The sequence below is a fragment of the Alligator sinensis genome, unplaced genomic scaffold, assembly GCF_000455745.1.
Source record: "Alligator sinensis unplaced genomic scaffold, ASM45574v1 scaffold611_2, whole genome shotgun sequence".
NCBI lineage: Eukaryota > Metazoa > Chordata > Crocodylia > Alligatoridae > Alligator > Alligator sinensis.
The window spans coordinates 1726438-1745036 of record NW_005841869.1 but is presented as its reverse complement, the minus strand read 5'-3'; the positions used below and the strand labels follow the sequence as shown (position 1 = coordinate 1745036).

The 18599-nt window shown below is 55.3% G+C and overlaps 1 protein-coding gene across 15 annotated transcripts in view; it reads right to left on the bottom strand.

Annotated features, from left to right (window-relative positions):
- The window catches only part of DAB2IP (DAB2 interacting protein), a 272314-nt gene that overhangs the window by 33707 nt on the left and 220008 nt on the right, over positions 1–18599 (bottom strand). For all 15 annotated transcript variants that reach the window (XR_003092149.1, XM_014526707.2, XM_025193999.1 and 12 more), the window contains 3 exons: positions 13430–13583; positions 6202–6300; positions 3245–3799 (listed from right to left, as the gene is read on the bottom strand). Coding sequence is in view for 14 of the 15 variants with exons in the window: in XM_014526707.2 (XP_014382193.1) it covers positions 3245–3799; positions 6202–6300; positions 13430–13583 (808 nt within the window). In the remaining variant the exon portion in view is untranslated. The remainder of the gene's footprint in view (positions 1–3244; positions 3800–6201; positions 6301–13429; positions 13584–18599) is intronic.

The window sequence follows — 18599 nt, the reverse complement described above, 5'->3', positions numbered from 1 at the left end:
ATTCCTGCGCGGGGGCAGCTCCCTGGCCCCGGGCTGCTTGTGCTATTGGCTTCAGCACAATGCCCTGCCCTTTTCTCCCCACCTATTTGCCTTGGCCACTTGTCAGGGCTTGCAAACCTCCTCCTGATATGCACTGAAGCCTCCCGTCGCCCTGCGGAGGGGGCACCTTCTCTCTTCCTCACGCAGCGATCACAAAAAACACCGCATTTTTTTTAGGCGCTGGCATTTTCCATCTCCAGACCTGCGAGAGGATTTGACTCTGAGAAAGCCGAGCTCCGAGGAAAGGGAAGAAAGGCAAGAGGGAGAGAAGGGGAATCATCGCCACCTGCGCTCATGCAGCACTTCTCAGGGCCTCAGCATTAATGGTCCTGCCTTCACCCCGCTCCTCGTAAACCAGACAGCCGGGCCAAGATGCTACCACTGCCATGCTGACACTCCCTGGCGCCCGCTTCCCCGCCCTGACCCACACCCAGCGAGGTCTCCATCAGGGTTGAGCAGCTGCTCATCGTGCCCCCGAGATCTGAAAGGCCCCGTGTGACGCCTCGCATCCCCGCCACGCTCCTCCTGGCTCCACGGGTTCATCCGCAGCTTTTACAAAAACGGGGGAACTGCGGCACAGTGCAGCAAAGTGACTTGAACAAGTCCACACAGCGAGTCAGTGGCGGAGCAGAGAAAAGCACCCCAGATGCTGTGCGCAGGCACAGGCAACCTTGCACAGGCCTGAAGGAGGGAAGCAGCCCCACATTGCCATGGGGGAACATGGTCCTGGCCCGGGGGAACGTGGCCGCCCTGCACCGGATGGGCACAGGGACCTGAACACCGCCTGCTTCAGGAAAGGATTAAGCCATATTTACAGCAAAATCAGCGCTGCACACGGCGGCCTGAAACAGCGCAGGAGCAATTAGCAGCTAACGAGTCTGCACGGATAGCTGATAACCGCTGGACATTTAGTGCTCACTCTGTTTTTAATTGCGGCTTTGCAGCCAACAAAAAGGCCTTGATCAGCAACATTAATTGCTGGTCATTTATTACCGCGGCAGTGCTCGCTTGCAGAGCGCCAGTGCGGGCGCCACCTCTGTGCGAGGAGGCTCCCATCGGCCTGGGCTGTGCGCCCATGGGGGCAAACGCAGCACGAACCCCCCGAGCGATCCAGCTTGGACACCAGAGAGCAAACTCTCCCCTGCCCCGTGGACGGGTCACGGGGACTTTCATTTGGCTCCAGCTCCATGAGCAGAGAGGGTCCTGCGTGTCTGCGGTGCTGGGCAGACGTGTCCCAGGCTAGCGCCATGCGGTATCAGCGCGGGTTACTCTGCGCAGAAAGGCACCAGCACGCCCTCCGTGCCCCAAACACGGCACGGCTCTGCAAGCGCCCCTCGGGGAAATGCAAACAGCCGCCCAAGCCACGAGGCAAAATGGAGTCAACGAAGCTGTCCCTGCTGCGGGCCGGGGAGGAGGGAAACAAGAGACTGCCGTTGAGCACAAGCGAGAGCTCAGCTACTGCCCTGGCGGGGCACGAGAGGTTACAGAGAGGAGCGATAACAGGGACACAGACCATCCCCGCTCCCCTCCTCTTGCCCCGGATGTCCATGGGGGCTTCCCTCTCAGCCCGTCTCTGGGGCCGCACACTAAACCACCCCCCAGCTCCATTTCACAGAGGAACTAGATCCACACGCACCCTGGCAGAGCCGCATGGGGAATGAGAGATGTCATCTGGATCGACTCCGACGAGGCTCCAGGAGCTGCCAAGGAAGGGAGGGTGCTGGAAGCAGCCATCGCCCTGCCGGACAACGGGCGGGCATTGGGGATCTCCACCCTGGCCCGAAGCAGCCCCCAGGCTCTGCCCCGCCAGCAGCCAGACTAGAGGCCTAGGACTTGTGGGGTCACAGATGAAGCCCCCTCCAGCCCAAGCGGCCTGCCCTCCTCTGGGCAAGGAGTCAGAGCCACAAGCTCCGTGAGGTCCTGGCAAGGGGCTGCCCCCTCGGGCAATGGTGCGAGGCTTCAACCCCTGCTCCCAGGCAGCTCCCAGCGTCTCTGGACCCGTCGTGGTGGGGAGCATGCACTTGGCTCTGCCAGGTGCCCGCGGCCTCCCGGCACAGGACACACATGATCTCGCTCCTCTGCCGGCTGGCCGCGTCTCCTTCCTCCATCAGCTGCTCACAAGGCCCCGCCAGGCAGCGCTGGCACGCGCCGAGCGGGGCGTTCTCTCCCCTCCATTCTCCTTCCTCCTCTGCTGATGCTTGCCCATCTTCTCTGCAAAGGCTCCCATGCTCCAATAACTCCTGCTTCTCTGACAACTCTCTGAAGCCCATGCTAAATGCCGATGGCAGATGACAGGCAGCGGAAGCAGCAGCTCCACTTAGGGGGAGATTTATCAAGTCTGTTCGCTTCCCCCGCGGAGAGGCTCTGGGGGCGACGCAGCGACGCAGACGCCCGGGTGGGAACGCGCTCCCCTGCTTCCTGAGCTCCCGGGGCCTGGCCCCCAGCAAACTGCAGAGCTCCCTCTGTCCTTTCCTCGCTCCCGCTCTCTCCTCTCCCACACGCACGCCGAGTCCCCGCTGACGGGGCTGGTGCCTCCCTTTGTGCCGGTACGGCAATGCTGGCTGGCAGTGGGGCGCTAAGATATCGGTATACCAGTGCAAGCCCTGTGCAGCTGTGGTGATAGCTGTTGCCGGCCATGCTTGCTTGGCCTGGGGCTCCAGCACACGGACAGGCCTCTGGGCTAGCAAGCCATTTCAGTGTGGACGAGGCCCTGGCCAGCGATCACAAGTACAGCATGCCCACGCTGCGACACACAGCGGCTCTTCCTCTCAGGTGTGGCGTTCTGCCTGGTGCCACCACTGACCACAAGCCTTTTACACGCGGCATGGGGACAGTGACGGCAAGGACTCCCCTGCATGGGACAGAGAGAGCTGGTCTGCACAGCTTGCACCTTGGGGGCACCAGCAACCCGGCCGGCTCCTGCCCAGCTGTCCCAGCGCTCCCTGTTCTGAAAGGGCGCTTGCCAGACACTGCATGTGCTCCAAGACAGCCTCAGTCAGCAACACCTTCCCTCGCCAAAGACAGGATTTGTGGGCCCCCGGGACGGCTCTTCTATGACAGCCCAGTTATAATGGGGTGCTTGAGGATGGCCCTGAGCTACAACGTGCACGCCCGGGTGTGAATTTCCAGCACCCCGGAACGTGACGCAGGGGCACCCCTCAGGCCTCCTGCCAACGGCAACGCGCAGCTGGCCCGGGGCTCTTACCTTGGCCTTCCCGGTGCTCTGCAGGATGTGAACCAAGGCCGAAGCCATCTCCTCTTTGTTCTTCACGCTCAGCGCAGGCTCCAGCACAGAGCACAGCACCATGTAGTTGTTGGTGATGTACTCGGCGAACTCCTTGTACATCTCCATGGGGAGGATGCTCATGGTCTGGTAACGGGACTTGATGCGGATCATGGGCCCTGCAGACTTGCCTTTGCTGGGGTTGGGGCTGACCACGGGGTACCATTTCTCCACAAACTGCCGGCCCGTGACAGAGCCCACGGGGATGTTCACCTGCCCGATGAAGTTGGTCTTGTCTTTCTTCTTCTTCTTGTCGGTCTCTTTGTACAAGTGCACGGTAATGTTCTTGAGCGATGGGAGGTTATTAAATTCAAAGTGCTCCCCCCAAAAGACATTGTCAGTTTTCAATTTACAGGTAGTTCGTGCGTAAAGAACGTCATCCAGGCATAATTCACACAAGTACTTTTTCTTGGCTGGCAGGTCCTTGGCTTCAATAATCCATAACTTTAACATATTCTCTACCCTTCTGCTGTTGTCCTGGAAAAGACACATACAGAAAAAAGGTCAAGTGAAAAAGAAAACAGCAAAGACATAAACAACAAAAGCTGAGAAACGAGCTAATTATTTCCGATGTGCTAAACAAGCAGAGGCTTAATTACATTTTATTTTAAGGAAATACTAGCTCTTTGGAATTTGCATAATAATGCTGCTTATGTTAATTTTGCAAATATCACAGTGCTCTCCATGTCTACCGGTGCCAATTAATATAAGGAACAAGGTAGATAAAACCCCTCCAAATTAAAAATGCACCACTGCCAACTCTACTGCCAGGGGGCTCGCAACGAGAAAAACCAAAAGCCCAGGAAGGAGCCTTATCAATAATTAAAGCCTCTTGCAAAACAGACGCTGTATTACAGGTGTTTCCTCCCTTCTGCTCTGCCATTGTCCTGTACTGCCACTACGTTTCCTCCTCCGCGGGAGCGACAGAGGAACCCTAAAGTGCATGCAAGGGTCACTTTACTCCTGGGTGGAAAATCACCACCTCTGGGGTGGAAACGAGCAGCTGCTGCAGCTCCGTTCACTATTTTAGGATAAGAGTAGAGTGTCTGACTGAAACAGCTGGGGGAACTGAGACAGAACAAGCTGCACGGGAACCCAGCATCGCTGTTCTTATTCAGATGGAGAAATTTGGCCAGGACCAGCTTAACCCCATTATAGTGAAAGATGATATGGATCTTTAATGATCCTGTTTCTAAGCCTCATCCAAAGGAGGGAGCTCTACAAGAAGCAGTTCTTGGACTTGTTAGACTCGAGGCACCCCTCCTCAGGTTCAAGGCACCCCTCAAACCCCCTCCGCGACTTCTGCAAATTGAGCAGCACCCCATTTGTTACAGCGCTTACCTCCATGCAGAAGGGCTGGGCAGTGGGCGTGAGGGAATGGCCCGGTAGGGAGAGCCTGAGCCTGCCCCGTTACCCTGGTTGAGAGGCACTGCTTTATGGTTTCAGTGCCAAAGGGCAGAGCTCCGCTACCGAGTCTGTACCGCCCCGTGTTTTACTTAGAGGTCTCCCGTTACAGCAGCAACTTGGCTTGACCCCGCTCAGCGTCAGGGCACGGACAAGAGCGCACAGTGGCCGGAAGCTCACAGAGGGGTGTGCGGGTTCGGGCAGGAACTTACACAACAGCCCCAAAGTCCAGGACAAAAATATCAAATCAGATATGGAGAGTTCGCGTCAGCGAACGCGGCATCAGCGAACAAAAGGAGGAAAGCCTGCAGAGTCAGCAGCAGCGGCAGCCGAGATGGGGGCACGTTTCCAAACGCAAGCTGGCGTAGCAGAGGTGCAGAGTTCCTCCCTGCCTAGTTGCTGCTCTAGCAACACCAGTGGGAAATGCAGTCACCCCCATCTTTAAATCTCTTTGCAGGCTGCTAGTTTTGCTCTCGAAGCCAGGGCACCTGTGGGGCTGCTCTACAGGTATTGAAGCAATTTGAAAGGCAGATGTCGGCGCCTCCGCTTGGTCTGGTCGCTGACCGCGAGGGCTGTGTGAGCAGCATCCCAGGGCCCCGGCCTTACGTGGCGGTGTCTGTGCCCACGGCTACATGCCCCCATGAACAGGAGGGAAAGCACCCGGCCCGTTCGTGTGTCTGATATGTCTGCTCAACAGAACCCGGCTTGATGATGAAGCCACGGCAGTGGCAAAACCTTGCGCTTGATCAGCTTTGTCCACAACCTTGTTTAGCAGGAAAGAGGCAGTGGTGGACTTGATTTGAGGATGACTTTACCCTCAGTGGGAGCTGAGGATGCGTTTCAGGCATCCCAGTGTCAGCTAAAAGAGAGGATCTTGCTGCTGCTGCTGCCTGAAGTTCAGATACCGGCAGGAAGTGTTTGGCCTCCGAGCCTGCCCGCTGGAACGGACCATGCACTAAGCCCATGTTCCTCTGCAAACTCGGAGCACACACGAAGACTCTGCAACTCTGGTTCTGCATCTTGACAACCAGCATTGCAAACCCCAGCAGTGCCAGGAGAGGGGGCTGTGAGGATTAATTAGTTAGGGCAGTATTCTGTCCTGCAGCTCTGGCGACAGCCACCCCTGACAGCACCCTTGGTCCCACACGCTCCGAGCGTGGAAATCACTACACAAAAGGCAAGCACCATTAGCAGTGTCATCGGTGGTAGGACGAGCACAAAGGTTCTCGAGGTTTGATTGCTGTTCAGTGACCGACCAGGAGGCACGTACGGATGGTGGGGGGGGGAGGGCAAGAAATAATTGGCACTTTCCCGTAAATATAATTGGGGAAGAAAGTAATGCAGAGAAAAGCTGACCCACGATGACACTTCGTCACTAAAATGACAATGCGTCCCCTGCTGCTTCTATGCACTGGGTTATAAAATGTAATAACGAGGAGCAAACCCATTACAGAGGCATTCCTCAAAGCTGCTACCTTATTGGGGTGCACAGCACGCCGCAGGTTCTCCATCCATTTATCTCGCTCTGCGGCAGAACGACAGGAGAAGCACTTGCTTCCTGATGAAGTCGTCACCTGCGTGGAAAGGAACAGGGTTATTTCTTGCCTGATGCATTAGGGACCTTGCTTCGGGCCTGCGTTTTGAAAGCAAACAAAAAAAGGAGGTTTTTCCAAGCGCCAGGGAGCAGCCTCAAAGGCTGGTGGGCAAGCGGGGCAGCTCTGAGCAGCTCAAGGGGTTGATGATAGACGTTAACTGCACCATCCTCCCCGCTTCTAACTCTGTGGCAGCCGGGGGAGATGCCACAGGAGTGACTGGAGCTTTCCCAGTGACCGACAATCCCTCTGCATCTGACATCCCTTAGGCCACCCAGTTTTGCAACCACTGAGTGAGAGAACAGCCCCGAGGCAGGTCCCTGGAGAGATGGATCAGCATCAGTGTCGACGACCAGCATCCCCCTGGGTTCAGCCCATCATCTGCCATTAGAAGAATTCCTCACCTGTCCCTGCCCAGGGCATCCTGGCCTTGAATTATTCCTCCTCCCCACCCTCCCTCTCCGCTGGATGGGCTACCAATGCGGGTCCCAATGAGGCCCAGAAGGATGGTCTAGAGCAGCGGTTCTCAACCTTTTGGGCTCGAGGCACCCCTGTTGGACTCAAGACCCCCTCCACCATTCCTGGGAATTGAGCAGCTTCCCATTTCAAAACCTGGCTGATTTTGAAGGAGGGCAATGAAAATGTTTGGGGGCTGGGGACAGGACTGGTGAGGAGAGACTGGGGGACCTGGGCTGATTGAGTCTGCAGAAGAGAAGACGGAGGGGGATTGAATAGCAGCCTTCACCTCCCTGCAGGGGGGCTGCAAAGAGGATGGAGCTGGGCTGGTCTCAGTGGGGGAAGCAGGACAAGGAGCAATGGGCTCACGTTGCAGCAAGGGAAGCTGAGGTTGGATATTAAGAAAAACTCTCTCATGAGGAGGGTGGTGAAGCACTGGGACCGGCAACTCTGCGAGGTGGTGGAGTCTCCGTCCTTGGAGGTGTTTAAGACCCAGGTAGACAAAGCCTTGTCTGGATGATGTAGTTGGGGCTGGTCCTGCTTGGAGCAGGGGGTTGGGCTGGATGTGACCTCCCAAGGTCCCTTCCCACCCTCATGCTCTATGCGTCTATGATGCATTACTGTGCTTAACTCCTTGCAGTGGGGCTGGGCAGTGGGAGCAAGGAAACAGCCAGGTAGGGACAAGTCTGAGCCTGTACTTACCTGCTTATCTCCTCACCCCTCGTATCACCCTTCAAAGGATCTCGTGGCACCCCTGGTTGCTCCAACCCCTGGTTGAGAATCACTGCTCTAGAGGAGCAAGGGGCAGGGACAGAGGTAGCATGCCCAGCCCAGGGCTGAAAGCAGAGGGGCTGTGCCCAGAAGTGCGATGCATGGCCCGTCTCCAGGAGGGGCTCCTGCCTCTGCTGTCCTGCTTATGTCCCCAGCTTGGATCTCCTGCAGGTGCCAGGTAAAGGTATCTCCAAGCTTTCATGCGCCTCCTCCTTCACCCAACCCTCCTGCAGCAATTGCACCACGTAAGAAACAGTCTAATAAAGAGTTACACAGCTTCATCTGGCCCTCAAGGCCTTAAGATATTGTAATTGAGAACTAGAGTAATTTCCACTGTGGTCCAGGAGCTCGGGCAGTTTTTCCATCCCTTGCTCCCAGCCGATGGACATCCAAGCCTTGTGGGAACTCATCTTTGCAGGCAGAGATGCGAAGGACACTACCACGCTTTGCACTAATTACCACACTTTGCATGAATGACTGCGCTGGGTCCATGAGGGCCAGTCATGCACCTAGGCAGCCTCTGCCCAGCAAGCTGCAGCTCTAAAATAGCAAACGCCAATGCAATATGCATGGTCCAGCTCTCACCTTCAAACCCTGCTGGCAAATCAGCTGGCTAGGACTGTGGTCTTAGGGGTTCCAGATGGCCGATAAAAACATCGCGTAGCTGCCCTGACCTTCTTTGCATCTCTCCAAATCCAGCCATGCTCTTCCTGAACATCCTCGTTTGCAGGCCAAGGGTCCCGCGCTTCGCCACGTCCAGTAACTCCCCTCTTCCCGCTGCTCCCTCCATTGTCACGCTGCAGGATTCCTCACCCTTCCTCCTCCCCGCCTTGCCACGTTTGCTATCCTAAGCAGCTTCCTGGGTCAGCTGCATCGGGGAGACATGAGCTGCCCTGGCTTTGCACATCCTCCAGGAGGCTCAGTTTGCTCCTCAATCTGCAGTCGGCATCAGGCCAAGACTCTGCCCCAGCCCAGCTCATGACCGGAGGTCCCAGGTGCCGTCCGGGTGGAACAAAAGCGAAGAGAAGAAGCTGGCGTGCCTTCACCAGAAGGATGCAGCAGCTCTTGATATTCCAGTTGGTTTCTGGGGCATCCACTTCGCAGCCGCTGGACCAGAACCAACGCTTTCCCTCATGCTGCCACTCATTCATACTGCACAGCGTCAGTCTAAAGAGCCCTCTGGCACGGCTGTCTTCTGCTGCCGAAAAGGGGCCTCCAATATGCACAGGCTTTGTTGCATTGCCCTGCCCTGCTTTCTCACCAGGATGCACCCACGCTTCCCAAAGCTGGTGCTCCTCAGCATCCTCCTGCAACAAACCTGGTCCGCTTCAGCCTCCAGTTGCCTCAGCACAGGCTAACCCCAGTGTCCAGCCCTTCGGGGGCCCTGAGCAGTCTTGGCCCTGTGCAATCACGTTCCTGTTGCCCAAGGCGGAGGCAGAGGCAGCTTTGCTGGGTCTGTTGGGATCGCTCCCAGAAAAGTCCCAGAGGCTGCGTTCTGGGCCGGTGTAAGGCCCACGCGTGGCCTGATGGGGACTGCAGAGCTGCACCACGTTCTCACGGAGAAGTCACGACAACCGCTGAGTTACAAGCGCACGGACTGCAGGACCACCCATTAATTACACAGTTACTTAACAAGAGGGTTTAGACTTAAATAACAGGGAAGAACTAGCAATCAAGCGTCCCTGCCGATTGCTCGGTAATTGCTGGAGAGCGGGGCATAGCTACGAGTTTGGACAGGGCTTCAGGGACCTCTTCTCGTTCTACCCCTTTAATTAGACTTTGGGAAATCCAAAGTGACTGCCAGGAAATGCAGCCCATACACCAACGGAGAGGACCAGGCACTACCGATACAACCACGTCACTGCATGGCACTTGCCGGGGCCAATGCTGCAGCCTTTGAGGAAGCAAAACTCCCCCGACGTTCCTGGGAATTCTGATTAAAGGCTGGATTTGCACCCGTGCAAATGAGGAAAATTTAGTCCTCATCCTATCTTGTCTGTTAATTAGGGGCCAATCGTTTACCAGCTGCTTAACAGGATGTATATCCACTGTATTTTATGGCCACATAGAAATACACGTTGGCATTGATTTAACATGTAACAAATACCTTATTCAATTGCAAGTCAATGCCATGCTGGCTAAGTAGTCAAAGGGCAATTAAAAAAATAAATGCTAGCCTTTCCTCTTGGAGTGATCACACTTACCTGGGGGATTCTTCAGTGTCAAGACCAAGGCCTGCAGCCCTATTTGGAGTTGAAGGTCGTGCCTCCCACGTCTGACTGCAAATATAATTTTCCCTAGATCTGCCATAATGCCTGGGCTCGGACCCGAGACCTAAATATCACGTGGCATTAACGATCTTCAGGGGCTATTCATTATTTGCACATAGAGCATTCTGTCCATCTCAAGACTCGCAGAGTTGGTTAAAATGATATTAATTTACACGGCCAAACTGAATTAATATAACTGATTTGTATTCATTATTCCCATCCCTTGTATGGGCGGCTCCTCGAGTTAGACGAAAGGATTTGGTGGATTTTGTTCGCACCTGAAAAACAACACTGGGTTTCTTAAAGCACATCTGGAATGCAGTAACCTGGCTGTAACGACAGTTCATAGCTCTGCAGTTAATTTGGCCGTTTCCAGGGGGTGGGTATTATCATGCCCATATCACAGACGGACAAGCCAAGGCACGCCAAAGTGAAGTGACTTGAATCCTAACCCGACTGTCCAGCTCCTGGTTGTGGCTGGCGTGCGGGGACCCTGGATGGCCACGAAAGGGGCTGGGGAAGGACTGACCCTGCAGCATGTGCTGCCTCCTTAGCAGATCACGCTGGCTGGGAAACGGTTCCTCCGTTAGCTGAGGAGGAGGAAGCAGTTCTTCAACAAGTGATTTGAAAAATCTGACCGCAAACAAAGGCTCCGCACGGCTGGCGGCACGAAGAGGAAAGTCTGCTGCACTAAATCAATGAAAAGAAGAGCCAGGTTCAGACGCAGACAAAGCAGGTGCGTTTCCGCTCATTCCAGTGCACTGGCATCGACTTACCCCCAGCCCAAGCCCGGCCCTCCTGAAGGCGCCGATAACTAGGCAATCAGCTGCCGAATGTCTTAACAAGCAAGAGTTCGGCTCACCGGGAGAAAAAATGCCCTGTGCCTTTAAACAGCCAGCTGCTTCCCATGGAGTCTGCTGGGTTTTTTCCACTGCAGATGGCCCTGGCACCTCTCGCTTGGCTTGGCTCCGCTGCCCGGTCTGTTCCCATCCTCGAGTCTCCAGCGTGACTCCATCTGCAGCTGCGGCGAGCCCTGCTGTTCTGCTCTTCGGAGCCGCGCGGTTGCTGCCTCCGTGGCTCAGCATCGGGGGGCTGCCGCGTGCGGCGTCCCAGGTCGCACGCGCCAGGCAGGCAGGAGCGCTATCAGCTTCTGGAGGAGCAGCCATCCACAGCGGCAGACGAGAAGCCCCAAGCGGGAACACTCTCAGCCCTTCGGGCCATTTCAGCCACCACCGCTCCCGGGAGGCTGCTAACGGGGCCGGGCCAGCCGGTGACGGGGGCTGCGTGCGGGACCCTGCCCGCTCCCCGCATGCAGCAGTGAGAGGGGAGGATGATGAAGAGGAACAATCCAGGCAGGGAAGCCCTGGCTTCATCTCCCAAGGCAGCATCTGGCTTCTCAGTCCAGGTGAACAAAACTGTCCGGCCCCAGAGACCCTCTCCCTCCCCTCCTCACAGCCAAGCCTTATCCACTTGCAGCGCCTCCAACACCCAGTGGACAAGACCACCGTGGTTCCCCCTGTCTGGGTGTTTTTGGCAGCCCCTTCTCACCTGCCATCGTTCACACTGAGCTTGTGCCATGGGTCCGTATGCCCCAAAGTGCCACGTCTCTCAATTGCTCTCCACCGCCAGCGCTCTTGTCCAACGGCGCCTCGGCAGCGTGGGCTGCCCTGTGCTGAGCTCTCACCAAGCGAAGCCGACAGGCCACATGCAGGGACTCTGTCTTTCCCACGACTGAACCCCGATATATATGTGTGCCTGAATAACAAATAACCAGACCCAACACTAAGAGGCCAGAGCGGTGGACACTCGTGTACATGATTACTTCCTGGTTTCCACTCCAGCAGCAAGACGGATGCTTGCAACTAAATGCATGCTGCTGTTCTCTAACTGCGTGCGGGACTTCAGGGGTGGACTCTGCCGTGCGTCTCTGCCACGAGTCTGCTCCCACGTCTCCAAGCCTCACTCGCTGCTCTTCCTCATCTGCCCTGCGCTGTCCCAGCTCCTCCTAAGCCTTTGTCTCTGCCGGTCACGTGGAATTAGGTGGCAGGTTTGGGATGCGGACGGCATCCGTTAGGGATTAGACTGAGACCTGCACGCTCGCTTTGCTTGTGACCTGACGCAGGGCTTGAACGGGGATTTCAAGAGATGCGGGAGCGGTGCATTAACACATCCTGCCACGAGCTGTCATCTTAAGTGCTTCCCTCTGGAACATGGCTGACGATCGGTGATAGTCGGATGTCTGCTGCGTTTCCTGACACCGTTTCTTCCCACCGCAGGATCCTCAGAACAGCAATTAACATGCTCTTTTCTTCCCGTGTGCCTCTTCTTTATCAGACTCACTTAAAAATAAAGCACTCTTTCTCCTCACAAGTGCATGATTTGTGTAATTCCCCTCTCCGTCGACTTTCCACAAGTACCGCTCGCATCCCTTGCTCTGCTCTTGCATGCCGAGCCGAATTGGTAAACAACTCTTATATTATGGACGTCACATCTATTTTCCATCTAACTTCATTTTATCTTTCTTGAGTGGGATGTAATAGAGGCTGCCTAATGTACAAACCGCTGCTCCTCCTGACCTGCTGCACTTGCTCAACTCCAGGGCGAGCAAAAGGCACGGGAAGATGTCTTCTACCGACTTAGGGACTACGGTGGCAGCTCCGCTTGTTGTCAAAACATTTCCCGTGTCCCCTGCTCACGTTTTAAGAAATACCTTTTATTCATTTCAATCTGCTGCTAATTTGGACAATGCAGGAGTCGTCGGCCAATTTCTGCTGCCTGATTCTTCGCTAATTGACAGACACGAGGCTGTTTTCTTGCAATGTAAACTGTCACGGGAGCGTACCTGTTCCTGTCACTGCCTGCTCAGGCATGACCTGATGCCTGCCGTGGTTTTGCCTTCCACCCCTAAACAGAAATAGGGTTCCTGTCCTTCACAGCGGCAGGGATGATCACCTGTGGCTGTGAAGAGGCGGCTTCCCAGTTCCCTAGACAGGCACAGTGCTACGTGATATAGCACGTTGCTTTTTCCAGTGCGAGACAGCCGAGTCCTATATAACAACATGCTGCATAATCATCTGTTGTGCGGGGCTTTGCAGGCACACTGCTCTCTGCAAGAGTCCTGCTCAGGCGTTATGCTGGCCCCTGAGAGAGGCAGCAGAGGAGGAGGCTGCAAATCTTGAAAGACCAAAGCTCACAGAGACTTTCCTTTCATTCAAGCCACAGAAACCGGAGGTTTTTGGATGACAAGGTCCTGATTTCCGTTCATACAGCCAGGGAGGTATGATTTCCATGTGACCACAACACAGAAACGTAGGATGTCAACATGGCAAGCAGCAGATCAAGTATCTGTTGATGCTCTGTCAGTGCTTGGGACCCACTGCCCATGAGGGCATGCTCTGCTGCTACTAGGACGTCGGGGCCCCAGCTCTCGTTTGGTTGGCATACCCTTATATGATACAGTATAAAAACCAAATCAAACAGCAGAACCCCCTGCGAACAGCAATTCCCACCACAGTATTTCCTGGGCAGGACACGTACCCGCGCCCTGCTCATCACATTGCTATGCCCCGATGCTGTCAGGAGCAGACTCCGGAGTGAATGCAAGAGCTTCTTACCTCAAAGCAATAGTCCTGTCCCAAAATGCTACTGTGGACTGGTTTGATGACCACCTCCTCCTCCATGCTGAGATCCAGAGCCTCGACAGCACTACTGGGACTGAGCAGAGACTCGTGGGAGCGCGATTCTTTCAGTCTCGGCATTAGATGGGATCTAGAGGAAGAACACGAAGACGTCAGTGGATACTCTCAGGTCCCTCCCAGGTGCACCGTTTCTGCAAATTACGGGCACGAAAGCAAATGGAAGGTCGTTCCCGTACGTGTGAACTGCAGTACGGTCCTGTCTGCACCTTAGCAAAGAGGCTGGACTATAAAGGGGGCTGCACTAAAAATGCCGAGTGCAGCCTGCAGTCGGGTACATCTCCAAACGTGCACGCAACAGGTGTCCTTGCAAAGGACGCTGTGTCTTTTTGCAGGGATTGAACACTGTAGCTCTACCTCCTCGCACTGCGGTCATGATAGTTAAACAGGGTTGGGTCTCGTTCATGGATGGGAAGTGCTCCTAGCTTCAGCTTATGGTATTGCCACCGAAAGGAGAGAGTTTACATGAATGCTGAGGGGGGGGGGGGGGAAATGAATGGGCCTGTTTTCTGTTGGACTTTATATCCCAGTTGAGCCTCCCAGTCTGGACACAGAGCTGAGGATGGCAAGCTGCAGGGAAATGCCAGCACACGTGGCGCACCACGCACCGTGCCACTGAGGTGCTGTACGTTGTGCGAGCGCCATCGGCCCCACGTTTGTGTCATGGGGGAGCCACGGCTGGACGAGTGCGCTGGGACTGTAATTACTCTGTGAGCTGGAGCACTCGCCCCATCTATTATGGACACAGCGCTGAGAAGGGGAGAGCAGGGAGACAAGGACCATGATAACTCTATTGATTCATCTAAATGCCCTGGAAGCCCACCCACAGCACTTAGCAGCAGGGGAGCCTGCAGACAACGAGGAGTACACCGTTTTCATGCAAGGCGATGGCGCGGGGAGTGTTAAGGGAAGTCAGGAGGCACGGGGATACAGGCAGCCCAGCACCAGCCAGGAAAACAAAACTCAAATACCAAAGGGCAGGGGGAAAAACTGAGAGCGAGAGAAACCGTCCCTTTATCAATAGTCTGCACAGCACCGAACGCGGCTGGTGACACCGGATCTCAACCGCTGCGACTCCAGTAACTCTGACCTTTCAAACCCCTGGCAAGAGGCTCCGAGCTCCTCAGAGAGGCCGTGCGTCTGTCTGGACAGGGCGGCATTTAATCTGCTTCCAAGGAGCACGCGGCAAACCGCAGCCTGCGCCGCGAGCGCTGCCTCGCACGCACACGGCAGCGAAGTTCACAGCACGTCGCGTCCGACTGCTGCCTGCGACTGCACTGAGTTTCCTCGTCCTCGGGAACAAAGCTGACCAAAAACACGCTGAGAAATGTCAGCGCGGCATGAAAAATTCATAGCTCCCAGTCAGTCAGATGCCAAGCGGAGCCTCAAAAAACAGCCAACAGCGGAGCCTGACATAAACAGGTGCTTTTTGAACTCAACCATAAGGGTCCGTGGCATCAATGGGCCCCAAGGTAATAAAGGTTCAGACTCCAGCTGGTTCATCCACTTGAAAGGGCCGGATCGGCAGCCCCGCAGCTGGGAGCCTCTGGTTCTCTGCAGAAGGGGCGCAGCGCAGACCGGCACCGGGCAGCACTACCTAAGGGTTAAAGCCAAACTCAGCCGGCAGGGCCGACGCAATGCTTTGTGCTTGCTGTTGGGGCTGACAGCCGGTGCCGATTGTGGCGGTATCTGTTAACGCGTCTGCTTGAGAGCCAGGCTAAAGCACCAGCCTCATTTCGTACAGGACAACTAGCAGAAGTCGAAAACCTCCGGTTAATACTGACCCGTACGGGATTAGAACCAGAGCCTGGGAAGCAAAAGGCTCTCCAGCCCATTAGCAAGTCTTCGAGCTGTCCACTCGCCCCGAAGTGCCGGCGCGAAAGAAATCGATCTTCAAGAGCCGAGCACTATCCCGCTGTCATTTCCCCCGTACTTTGTGGCAATTTAATACTATTTTCAGAGAAAAGGAGCCCGCATCCTTATTCCCTAAATGAGACTGCGGAGCGGCTCTGATGGGGGTAGATAGAGCTAGTTAACCCTGGGTGCTACACAGCCCGGCGAGATGCGTCTGGCAGGTGCGGAGCTGACAGCAGAAACCAGTCACTGGGCACTACTGAATTCACATGCAGGACTTTTACATGAAGTCTTAATTTTTATAATATAGGGAATTTTAACCGATTTGTACTGGTGTTTGTGTGTGTGTGCACCCATGTGTAAGAAGTACTAATAACACGAACCTTGCATGCAGCAAGCATCCCGTGATATATATATACACACACCACCGAGGCAGGACTCTGTTTTGTCGGTCTTAAAATCAAGCAAAAATGACGAGATAAAAGGAGACGATTTCCTGCGTAGATGGTCCAGGTGCAGACGAGAGTGTGGGAATGCACATGTCCGGGGGCAACCTGGCAGGGAGAACTAACTCTTCATGCCACGGCATTAACTAACGCTGGTGTGTGTCCGAACGCAGTTTAAAACCGCCACGCTATAAAGGCAACCAAAATATGTCCTTACCCAGTCCAACAGAATGCATTTCAGCCTGGGCATCCAGAAATTTGGGGTTTTACTGAGATGGGAATTTATCCCAACACTTCAAACTGCTGGGGTACTGGATTACTCGGGGAACCAGGTCCTAAGCCATTCCGGCATTATAAAGCCCTCCGCGCATAGGTAGCGGGTCAAATCCAGCTGGTTGTGCGGGGTGTGGAACGAGTCCAGTGGGCCTCAGCCCAGCATCCACCAGACAAAAGCTACGGATAAAGATGTCATTAATCAGCATCGTGCATTCACAATCTCAGAGATGATGAGAAAAACACCACCAGTAAAGGCAGCCCCTCGCAGTCACACCAGGCGTGAGTGTTGACTACGTGGCCTCTTCTGACACAGGTCACCAACTTGTGAACTCTCTAGATAAGTATCCTAGTCTGTGAAAGTGTGCGGCCACCCCACTGTCTGGTGCTTCACCAGCACCAGCATCACCTGTGCCTTGTGTGAAGGCCATGAACTCCCCGGGGCGATGCATCAATCCAGCGACAGCTGGCAGCGCCCAAAGTGCCGGCTATGGGGAACGACCCGCTGTGGAGCGCGTGGGTCTGTGCTGGATGTCACGAGGTTGCAAGGAGCATGGCTCCTGTTCACATTCATGCCCAGCCCCAGGAGAGGAGAACTGTCTCGTGTCCTTTAACTGGCAGCTCCACGTCTGCTGCAGGGACCGGCTTACTGGAAGACGCTGCTCAGCCCTGTCTCGGTTCCCGCAGACTCCCCTTTTGTATTCACAGGCATCAGAAATTCCTGCTAATGCTGTGATCTGCTTGAGTGACTCATATGGCAAGGGCCTTATTATTCTTACTGAAATGATAACTCAGCCTTCCTGGCCATTTGGGGAGACAGAATAAAAGCCAGCGACGTGCGCGTTACAGAGGAGGCAGCCGAGAGCACCAGTACTCCTAGATCCAGCTCTCAAGAGCATAAAGGAGCTGGCCTGAACCCGCTCTGACGGACAGGGGCAAGGGCAGCTTGAGAGCAGAAGGAGATACGTGAACAGAGTCCGGGCTGGTGCAGAGCGAAGGCCCCGCTAACATGGGGTATTGGCACACCCTTCCTCCACCAAGCGCTGTGGCAGGGCTGGAAGGAGGGACCCGCCCCCATCCCTACAGGTGACTTTGGGGAGATGGAGACCTTCACAGTACGAGGTCCACCAAACCCACCTCCCAAAGCGAGCACGGCTCTGCAAGGTTGTAGCCAGCTCAGAGGCAGAAACCCCGTGGCCCGTATCCCTAGTGCTGCCCCGACACCGATGCAAAGCAGTGACATTGTCTTCTCACCACAATGCCTGCAAACCGACCTCTCCCCGGCATCCTCCCGCGGCCGCCCCAGACCCTGGCGACCCAGACGCTTCAGAGAGCATCTGCAGACTACAAGTTGCTTCCTCAGCCCGACGAAGGGCATTTGTACCCAAAAGCTTGCTCAGAAGAATTTTTCCAACTATTTGAGTTGGTCTAATAAGAGATCCGATTTACCCAAAGGACTTTGTCTGCCTGAGGTGTCCTCTTCCCCCTCCCCAGCCACATCTGAGCCCAGCTAGGGCTGCCCTTTCACAGCCTGCCGTGTTCCCGTCCCCACCGGGGATCTCGGGAGCAAACCCAAGGAGGCTGCGAGGTTTCTGCAACCGCAGCACATAACTCACCAGCTTGGAGACCGCCCCGTCTCCCCAGACCGCACGCTTGGTTTGTCTGGCCACGTGCCCTACTGGAATACCCCCTTCTCCATCTCTCCAAGGCTCAGTTTAAATGGAAGGGGAAAAAAAAAAATCTCAGAAGCTATCGTGTCAGCTCCAGAGAGAACTAATAGCATTGCTGCTCCTGGCACGGACTCGGATGTCCTACTGAGAGGCAGCCAGCTTATTAGCTATTAGAGGAGGTTTACCACCCGAGAGCAGGGAGAGGGACTGGGTCCCCAAGCGTAGTAGAAGCGATGGGACATTTTGGTGCAAAGCAGTTCGAGCCCACGGGGCAGGACGGGCAGAAGCCTGACCACTGCCCAATCTTTCAGCCAGGTTGTGAAACCTCGGGAAGGGGCACTTGGAGCTGCAGAGGTTTCAACACCAAGGTCCCTGCTGCCTCTTTGAACGAGGCGTAAGGGGCAAAAGGCGCAGGATGTTCAGCCCCAGGGCCTGGCACAGCTCAGACACTGGCATTTCCACCCAGGAGGTCGGCCTCAAAGCTTATTCAAGAAGTGGACCCCTCTGCCGAGGCCACGGCAATACGAATGTTGAAAGTGGGCAGCTCCACGAGCATGCACGGGAGCAGCTACTCCGCCTTGAATTCACACCCCGCCTTATTGCAGATCAATTCCTGTGTCTGGACAAGCCCTCCGAGAGGCAGCACCGTGCCCGCCAGGTGACTCTGGTGGTTTTACAGCCAACATTCGCCTGGCTTTGAAAGCATTTCCTTGTTGCTGTGTGAAGCGCACACACACGGGAACTAACTGGCTACGGGCAGAGGGGACTAGATGCCAGGTGCTATCCAAACGCATGAAGCAAAACTGAAATGCTGAGGGAAACCACCGTCCCCAATCTCCGCGCCCC